This window comes from Tachypleus tridentatus, chromosome 13 (genome assembly GCF_004210375.1).
Source record: "Tachypleus tridentatus isolate NWPU-2018 chromosome 13, ASM421037v1, whole genome shotgun sequence".
Taxonomy (NCBI): domain Eukaryota; kingdom Metazoa; phylum Arthropoda; class Merostomata; order Xiphosura; family Limulidae; genus Tachypleus; species Tachypleus tridentatus.
In genome coordinates, this window is record NC_134837.1 from 215709449 (window position 1) to 215720136 (window position 10688).

A 10688-nucleotide genomic window follows, 5' to 3' on the forward strand; every position below is an offset into this window, starting at 1 on the left:
AGGGACAGATAGCCCTCGAGTAGCTTCACGCGACATTAAAAAACAAACAATTGTTTTATTTGAGCCAATTTTACGAAATAATATTTAGTTTGTCAATGCTTTGGCAACTTACTAACATGTGCTCACATCATTGAACTCGTGCGTCAAGTATCTTGTATGGTATATTTTAATTGAATAATATACATTATGATAAGCTTTTATTGTCCTTTGTCTCAATAAGACAATTATAACTATATTCTTCTTATAACAACGCCTTTAAATGGCACAGGGGTACATCTGCGGACTTGCAACGTAATGAACCAGGTTTCAATACCTGTGATGGGTAGAGCAGAGATAACCCATTGTTTAGTTTTGTGCTCAACTTCGAGCAAACAAATTTCTGATAACATAAATGCATGCTACACTGCCCCACGCTAGTACAGCGGTATGTCTCCGGGTTTACAACGCTACAATCAGGGGTTCGATTCCTCTCGGTGGGCTCAGCAGAAAGCCCGATGTGGCTTTGCTATAAGAAAACACACACACGGTATGCTACAAAATGAGCTAGTTTTATATACTTGTTTAATTTTTTTCAATTGTAACATAAGGCTCGGCATGGCCATGTGGATAAGGCACTCGACTCGTAAGCCGAGGGTTGCGGGTTCAAATCCCCCTCACACCAAACATGCTCGCCCTTTTAGCCGTGCGGACATTATAATGTCACGATCACTCAAACTATTCGTTAGTAAAAGAATAGCCCAAGAGTTGGCGGTGTGTGGTGATGACTAGTTGCCTTCCTTACACTGCTAAATTAGGGACGTCTAGCACAGATAGCATAAGTGTAGCTTTGCGCAAAATTCAAAATAAACAAACTGTAACATTTTGTCATTTTAACAACAGCTTTTCGTTGTTGTTGTTGTGGCTATTCCCAGTTTATAAATAACGTAGGGCTTAAATAAATATAAGTAAACTGGGTGTTACCAAAATTTCTAGGATCCTTGATTCAAACAGCTGTTAGGTCAGTCGATCTGGATTAAAACTGTGCACTTATCATGTTACATTCGGTAAAATAGTTATCAGTGCAAATAAAACATTTTCCATGTTTATTATATGTTCAACTCTGACTTTATTTTCTTCCTACTTACCATGAAATGTTAGGTCCTTAAGGTAATTTTTCTCTTATGTATTAACATGTTGTTTTAAATATTTTGCCAATCCTCTAAAATGTCTCTGATCATTCTCGGACTGTGAGACCGGGGATTCGTGGTTCGTGCGCCGTTACTGTAAAGGTGCTCTTCTCTCTGTCGGGTTGTTGGTACGTTTACAAGAATGATAATCAAATCTCACTGTCCAGTAAAATAAAAGTAGAAAGGCTATCAGTGGGCACATTAGATTAGCTCGCTTCCTTAACCCTCGTCTATCACTTTAAAATTAAGTAACTATCTGCGTATAGCCCTTGTGTTGTTTTGCGCGAAAATTATAAAACAAACAAACAAAATTAGGTCTATATTGGGACGTGGGAAGAATCTAATGTAAGGTTAAAACGCGCGGTAGGCGATAGGAACCACAGCTGTCCCATGGATTCACACAGAACGCCATCAAATATTGGTACGGAATTGCAAGAACAACTTTTTTTTTTGTTGTTGTTTGTTGTTTTTCACAGCGAGACCAATTTTCAACATCCTTAGAAAATGAATAATAAATATGCTATAGTAACTTTATTATAGAATCCACTGTTTCTCTTGCTTCACGGTTAGCAAAACTTCTGATGGTTACTTAACCTTCATGGGCGTCATAGCTTCTGAAAAATCCGCCGTAATCATTTACACTTCTGAACACGCTGCATAAACTCAAATACGATTGGCAGCCTTTTTATTGTTTCTATTGTAGTGACACCAACATGCGAAGTAATTATTACACTTTCTTATCTCAGTATTCAAAAATATTGTTTTTTATTGTTAATACCCGAAAGTAAACTTTAATATTCGTTTAAGTAAAATAAAGAAAAATGTTATTTTTAGATTTAGTCGATTTCGCGTAACTTGAAGGCCTTGAACCCGTGACCTTTGGCGCTTTTGATTCCGGGAAATCTTGCTCGTTGCGCGTGGGATTAGGTCTAGAAGTAAAATATACAATACATTGCCAAAAACATTTTTTTATTGTTTAGAAATCCGTGAATTGTTAGACATTTCAGTTTGTTAAAATTATTACTATTTTTCTGTTTACCTTTGATACCTTGAATGTAAATAATTAATTTAACAATAGTTCTGTTTTGGTGACTTGACTATTAAAACAAAACCCGACAAACGTGCGTACTTCAAATAACTTCAAACTCGCAATCTGAGGGTCGCGGGTCTGAATCCCCGTTGCACCAAACACGTTCACCCTTTCAGCCATGAGGGCGTTATAATACACGGTCAATTCTACTACTATTGGTTGGTAAAAGAGTAGCCCAATAATTAGCAATGGGTGGTGAGGTCTAGCTGCCTCCCCTCTAGTATTATACTGCTGAATTAGGAACAGGTAGCGCAAATAGTCCTCGTGTAGCTTTGCGCGAAATTCAAAAACAAACTCGTTGAACGTCGTAACCCTAGCGGTTGAAAAAAAAAGGAATATGTATATTTGCATAATAAGAAAATGATTATTAATGGAAGTAATACTACTTACGATCATCTCAACAGATAATATGACACGGAAAAGTTAGTAACGGCTAAAACCTCCAATATAGTAATAATTGTTGTGCTTTCATGCAGATATAGACAAAACTAATTCTATTTTCCTTCGTGTGAAAAGGAAGATATTACAGTATATTTGAAGTGCTATTAACATTTAATTTACCTTCTGCTTTATATGGTCTAATATATTACATTTCTTCTGGGAGAGATTTGGACTTTGACAAATTAAAATCCCCGACATTATAAGGTTGGTATTACCACAGAGTGCACACGAAACCTCGGACTACATTTTACCAGCGAAAAGTGGGACTGATCTTCGAATTATAACATTCCCATTGCTGACAGAGCGACCATGTTCGGTGACAACATCTGAGCCCATGACCTTCAGATTGCTAATTGAGCAACTATCCATCAACTCGAGCCATGTATCTTTGTTTTAATCTAGAATCGTACCATTGACTTCCTTTTTCGTTGGTGATGGACAAATTCATACGTGCATTTAAGTGCTATGGCTGTAACATTATCCATTATGAGTTTTATTATGACGTGATAACAAAGACTGGTAATAGAAAAATTAATTTAGATTTTTTTTAATCTCTATGTAATGTTTGTATATAGGCAAACATACTTTCACGTGTACTTTAATTTGTTTTAAAGTTCCTATCATGGAAACCTGTGTAAACAAAAACATGTCTTGACGTGTGCTTAAATCTATCAGGAAAACTCTACTGCACAGGCAGTCGATTAAAGTGCTCTCTTAAAGTCACGTAGACAGTTCAGGTAGTGTGTTTGTATACTCGATTCTCGTGACTTGATGCACGTTATTCTAATACATGTATATAGAGCATAATGAAGTGGTTTCAATTTGGGGAACATACTGCATATTTTGACAGAACACTGGTATGCCTTTTGACCTTATCTGAAGAAGACAGACCAGTGTTTTGTCATAACATGTAATGTATGCCCCAAAATAAAACCACTTCATCAGTCTTATAAACCGTTGTTTTTCGATGTACTAAAATACCCGATTCTTACGTTTGATAGGTTTACCCCACTTTAACCAAAATATATTACGAGATGATTAATAATTGTTAAATTAAAATGGAGTATTTGAATCAAAATATAAAGATTATATATTCAATCGTACAAGCAAGGGCTCTTAATAAAAACAAAAACAAATTAGATTTGAAGTACCAGCTAATGTCTACAGTACTTGTCAATTTCATTGGAGTCAAAAGGAGAACTTGTAGCTTAACTAAGTTGACTCCACTAAAACTGATAATTACTGTAAACATTACTTCAAGCCTAGTTTGTTTTTTAGAGCCCTTGGCTGTAGGCTTGAAAAGATAACCGTTGAATTTTGATTCATTTTGTTTCAGTATTTTTAAATTATCCTTGTACCTCCTTTTTAAAATTAACAATTTTTAATATTATTTCGTTTCATAAATGTTTGTCCATTTATTGAGAATAAATTTGAACCTACATGCATATGGATTTAGTCGACTGTTATGTTTGTCAAAAGTTTCTTGCTATATTTTCCATCCAACCATTATTTACTAAGTCAGGCGGTTTTGTGCCAGAGGACTCGTGTAAATAAGCGTTATAATGTTACAATCAATCCCATTATTCGTTGGTAAAAGAGTAGCCCAAGAGTTGACGGGGGTGGTGATGGCTAGCTGCCTTCCCTCTAGTCTTACACTGCTAAATTAAGGACGGCTAGCGCAGGTAGTCCTCGAGTAGTTTTACGAAAAATTCAAACCAAACCCTATTGTGAACCACTGCAGCAGGTAACGATAATCAGGTACCATTTTCTACTGCTTTGGTCGTTAATTCCGTGTTTCTCTTGAAGCTGACTTTGTTTTAATAGCAAATCAGTGAAATGGTGTATCCACTGCATTCAAGTTAACAAGGACTGGATTATTTTCTGTTTGGGTAAGTTTCTAACTGATGATGCCTGGAATAGCCAGAACTTGATTGGTTTCAAAATAGGTAAGTCATCAAGGGTTGGTATTTAAAATGTATAAAATTTTTAGTTTTTAAGCACAGCATAATGATTTGTCCCTGAAATACCCAGAGCTAAATTACTTTCTAAATATGGTGTAATGGATTGGTGTCTGAAATACATAAGACTTCCTTCGTGAATGGTAAATTACAGTAATTGTTTTCTTGAATATTCATAACGTAATTACTTTCTAATTATGCAGGTCTATATACTGTACATTAAATATTTTAAAGTATTCACTTAAAATACATATAGATACAAATAATTCTGGTCTCTCATGTAATTTTAAAAGACTAATTAAAGTTATTATTATTCAGTAACAAATTATTCTTAACGTTGTTTGAATATTAGTTACTCAATCATTAAAAAAATTCCATTATGTTAATTATTTATTGAAATGTTTAAAAAAACCGATTAATTGTATCATTGTACTGAACATTGTTTCTTGCTTTTCTTTCTAGGAATTTTTATATCATGTATTTGCGTTCGTGTTCTACTTGGGCTGTAGCCTTGCCTTGCTGATAGTTGTGTCTCGTCGGAACGATAGACGATATTACACTGAATATGGGTACGAGGGTAAAATGGCTGCTTCCGTAAGTTTTTAATAATTCATATAAAGTACGTTAACTCAATCACTGGTACCTACAAAGAGAACGCTTATTACTTGTGTAGATTCGAAATAATTTATAAATATTTATTGTAATGTTTGTATTTTACTATAGGCATTATTTTGCATATTCCTCTTATTAAATAAATGGCTTGCTTAATATTATATTGTATTGTTTAGTAATATATTATATACATATTCTACTTTTTATGATTTATTTTATTTTATTCAAACACGGTTATATATTCTACTTAATATTTCTGGATAGTATTTTTGGACAGGGTTAGGCATAATTACTTGCGTGTATCGTGAATCTGAGAATAAGCGGTTCGCGACCAGTTACCGCAATAAATATTATGATGAAATATTCCTCCTATTAGTTCAGACAAGGGTAACCCAAGAACTGGTGGATGGTGCTTTCTTCCTAATTTTTAAAATTCGGGACGACTAAGCCAAAAAAATCGGAAATTGTGATAGCATTTTCCCTATATTTCAGCTGCTTTTTTGCTTGTGCGAGTGTCGTCTCACGTGATTGAAACGTCACTGGTTATACATATGATAAGGAGTGCATAGTCATATTCAAAATGTTCAGATAAGAATGGCTTCTAATTGTGTAAAGTTTAATTAATCATACCAAATATAATAAGTTTCATTTTCTCAGACACCCAATCCTTTTAATAAAATCAACCTAAAGTTGTAATGAAATCTGATATAGTTTTTGTTGTTTCTTTTTGTCAAGAAGGTTCGTTTAATTTTTGTTATTATAGGTTCTCGGCCTGGTGAATGCTTTCCTCTACCTCGTCAGCGCCATCTTCTCCTTCCGTTCATACAGACATGTTTGAAGGGTTAACGCTTGGAAGTTGAAATACAACTTGTGTCTTTATTTTTGTGTGTTTACCATTTTGAATTTGTTTGTGAGTTTTTACTTAAACGTTGGCCTACTTTATCTTTGAAAGCGATTAAAATCTTGTGTAACATACAATCGTTTTCATCCTTTTTCACGCGATTTGGTAGTTTAGCTGCAATCAGCACTTTCATAAGCAGATACAGTATCAGTTCTAGTGCTGAAGAACGAACTGAGGCTTAATCCATACTTGTCAACCTCACCGATTATAAGACTTTTTACCGTCTACTGATTTGAAAATACTATCATCTCGGTTTGCAAAATATAGCCCTTTATATATTATAACTAACGATTTTTAATAAAACAAGGGACACACAAAAGTGCACGTGGAATAGAACGAGTACTTAAACCTTGAATGCGATAAATTGTATTGTTTTCTTCTCCCCCCCTTTTTTTTTTAATATTAATGCGGAACAACCTAGAATATTTTAGGGAATGTGCACATGTAACACGCGATGACCGAATTGTTTTCCTTCAAAAGGTTGGCAAGTTTAATAACACTGAACGTTTTCTCTGTGTTTACTAATATTTTATATTTTGAGGGTGATTGGTATAAAATTTGTTTAATCAATTATACTTATGGCTAATGTTATTAGTATTTTTAATTGCCACAGAGGAGATAAGTTTCATATGAGGTGTGGTAAAATCTGAAAGTCAACTTTTAACAGACTGCTTCCAAATAATAACTAGCTCTACCCTCACACTGGTAGCTTAGCAATAAGCTTCAGTGCTTGTAACGCTTAATATCTAGGTTCGATACTCACGATTGTTCCATTTGTAGTTTTATTCTTAAAACAAGGAACAAACAAAGCAAGTTCCTTTAAAAATATTACCATTTTGCCCCTTAGGTTTTGTAACAAAACTTGGAAAACTAAATTATCAAATTTTTTAAATTTTATTCATCTTAATAAAACGTTTAAAGCTGGTAAATAATCAATGATGTTCTATTATTGACATATTGAATGTTCTTTTTTTGTTGTAAAGGGTCAAACTGTATTGGTTTTTTTTATGTTGCGTATAGCGAATTGTGTTGGTTAGCAACATCCATTTTCTAAACCTAGTTAAAAGTTATATTTTAATGTGGATATTTGGTATATGTTTCAACTGTCCATTTCACACGTACTTCATTTTTAGTGCTAGCAACATAACTTAGCTGACAAGTTTTTACACCTAGTGTTTGCAGGTGGCTCAATGGAATTTTTGTATCAAAACATTTATGATGTCTGGTTGACAGTATTCACATATTCAGCTTATCACATAATTCCAATCAAGAATCTTAGCAGTTGAGCTCTACAAAGAAATTCTGAATTAACTTTGTGCACTCAGTCATCTTCAAATTACCAGAAGACATTTCTGATCCTAACTAATCTATCATCAATCTCTTAAAGTTATTGATTGTATCCATCAGAAGATCTATTTAAAAATGCTTTTGATTCTGTACCTACCACCACCCAACCAAATAATGGTATTGGTTCTGTTTAGCTCATAAGAAGGTACTTAAAAATTTGGCAGATATAGTCCATCAAAAAATATCTTGAAATGCCAAATATTGTCCAATTCACAAAAAAAAAAAAATGAAACATATATAGTTTTGGTTATATTAAACTCATCAGAAGGTTTTAAAATAAAGTTAGTTTTTTATTGTAAGAAACCTCTAATATAGGTGTTCTCCTAGTGAATTAGCAGTAATTCTGAAGGTTTATAATGCTAAAACCCAGATCCAGGTTTTGATACCCATGGTGGACACAGAACATATAACTCATTGTGTTGCTTTGTGCTTAACAACAAACAAATTTAATGTCCACAGGCATTTCTGTTTTGTAGAGGAATTTTTCATATCTTCATAAAATCAAATGACTCTATGTGAGGTTTAAATGTTTACTTCTTGAAGGTTTGATGGCTAGAACGTTAAGCTCACATGCCTTGAAATTACTGGTAAACAAGTGATGCATAAGTATGTTTGGAAATCAAAGTAATGAAATCGTAGTTTTTACAAGAAGACTATATTTAATAATCTCCATACTGAAAGATAGAATAATTTTAAAATTATTAGATCAGTAATATTTTTAAGGCTACTCGAAAATATGTTTTCCTGCTCATTCATTTATCTTTAGGATCAAAACTACACTGGACTATCTGCTGTGTCTACCATGTGGAATCAAACTCCTAATTTTAATGATACAAGTCATTAAGCTTACCACTGGGTGACCATGCTTTTCTGAATGGAGTGGTTAATTTTTTCATATCATTGACTTATTAGACCTGTGTACATAATTATTGAGTTTTTCACGTGTTGCCTTGATCGTGTTGTTTTTGGTGTTGTGTTTTGCATTATTCAGTTTTATGCTAACAATTTAAAATGTGTGTTTATTATACATACAAAGTGGTTTACAAGCCATTAGTAACAGGTAGAACCAGTCACTTATCATTGTTCATTTGGAATGTATCTTTAAAACCATAAAATATACAAGTCCAGTTTTCAGGCAATTAATTTATATGTCCATTTCAATACAAAATAACATGACATGTAACAATATTTAGAAACAATAATTGACCTGTTGATCTATCTAGGCTGTTTCATCCACTAAATTAAACTAAAGCTATTAAAATAAACAAAACAAACACTTCCAACCATTATCATTCATATGTTTTTCATATCTTCACTTAAATTTACTGTCTCCATCACATTTAAAGTAAATCCATTCCAGAGGCCAACCACCCTGTTAGAAAAATGAAACTGTCTTAGCTGGAGATGACTCCCACCCTGCCAATATTTATATTTGTGTCCCCTGGTTCTACCATTCTTGCCATTAAGTATGAAAAAGGAAGATGCATCAACACTAGAAATTCTACTAATAATCTTAAACACTTCCAATTAGATCCCCCAATCCTTTTTTTTTTAAATAAAACAATTTTAAACATTTTAAACTCACTTGTATTGACAGGTTCATCAAAGTAGACCTCTTCTGAAACTTTTCCAATATCTCATTGTCCTTCCAAAGATAAGGAGCCCAAGACTGAATACATGTGGCCTCATCAATAACCTGTGCAATTATATTATAACCTCTCTAGACTTGTATTCACTATTTCTGTAGGTACAATCTAAAATTCTATTTGCTCTACCATTGGCAATAGCACACTGCTTGGATGGCTTAAGAGTGACCAACTATACACCAAGATCTTTTCTTTCATAACTCTGTTAAAGTTGATGAAACTTTGTTAAGGTTATTCCTATCCAAATTATACTTGTAATTCGAATAATGATAACTTATATTCATTATTTTGTATTTATTATAATTAAAACCCATCTCTATGTGCCTAACTCAATAATTGATCTAAATCCTCTTGTAAGATTAACCTTTTCCTTTCTTCCATTTAGCCAGTTTTCTATCCAATAAACTAAATTATCCCTACACTTGTAGAGGTTGTTTTTACAAGCCTTTTATATGGCACCTTGTCAAATGCTTTGTGAAAATCTAGATCCATCATATCTACCCCTTAGGGCTCATCTGCATAAGCAGCAATCTTTCCAAAGAATGTTAAAAATTTTGCAAGGCAAGATATTCCTTTGAGACTATGTTGATTGTCCAGTAAAATTCTAAATTCTGTTAAATGATTATTTGCAAAGTCATTTATCAGATTTTCAAAAACTTTTTCACACCATTGGTGAGAGACTAATTGGTTCAAACTTGCTGGGGTAGTTATCACCTCTCTTGAAAAAGATGAGTAACTTTAGTAAATTTCCAGTCCTCTGACACCTGCTGACTATTCATGGACGTATAAAAAGTAGTAACAAGTAACTCACGTGTCTAATATTTAACTTCCTTTAAAACCCGCAAAAAAATATTTTCTGACCTGTCGTTATTTAAATTCTCCATTTCAGAATTAATGTGGTCATTTTATTCGTTTTTGTTTCTATTTATAAACTTTTCAGGATGAGAGATACTACTAAAATCTTCATTAATAAAAACTGAAGTAAAATCAGTATTTAATGACCCATCCATCTTGCATTCATCAGATGTGAACTAACCTCTGTCATCCCTTTAATGCCACATTCTAATCTTAACATTTTATTCACGAACATAAGCAATAAAGTGACAAAACCAGCATTTTCCTCTCCAGAGTCAAAATGGTTTTGGGAATCACCGTTTGGCTTGACTTTAAATACAGACAACATTATTGAACAAAACTCGGTTTTAATGATCTCACATTTTCAATATATTTCAAGTCAGGAGATATTTCATTAGAATTGTTCTGGTTATCTTGAGAATTTTAGACCACTTTGTATGTAGATTACATATTTACAAAACTAACTTGTGAAGTTGAACAAATTACTTAGGTTTTTTTTTATCTTTACTGTTATTTTTATTAACCCAAAGCTTTCTGACTCTTTAAGAGTTTTTCGTTAGGTGTAATTACTACAGTGTGTCCATGTTTGAATGCTATTAAAACAAAATTATCTTTATGGTTGAATAAAAAATATGTGACAGAGTTGCTGAATAAAGTGTATTGTGTAACGTT

At 33.2% G+C, this 10688-nt stretch overlaps 1 protein-coding gene across 1 annotated transcript in view; it reads left to right on the top strand.

The window, feature by feature from the left end:
* LOC143240950 (uncharacterized) overlaps positions 1-10688 on the top strand; it is a 30255-nt gene extending 19567 nt beyond the window's left edge. The window contains exons 3-4 of the mRNA XM_076484253.1: positions 5118-5249; positions 6031-10688. Coding sequence (XP_076340368.1) covers positions 5118-5249; positions 6031-6105 — 207 coding nt within the window. The 3' untranslated portion in view covers positions 6106-10688. The remainder of the gene's footprint in view (positions 1-5117; positions 5250-6030) is intronic.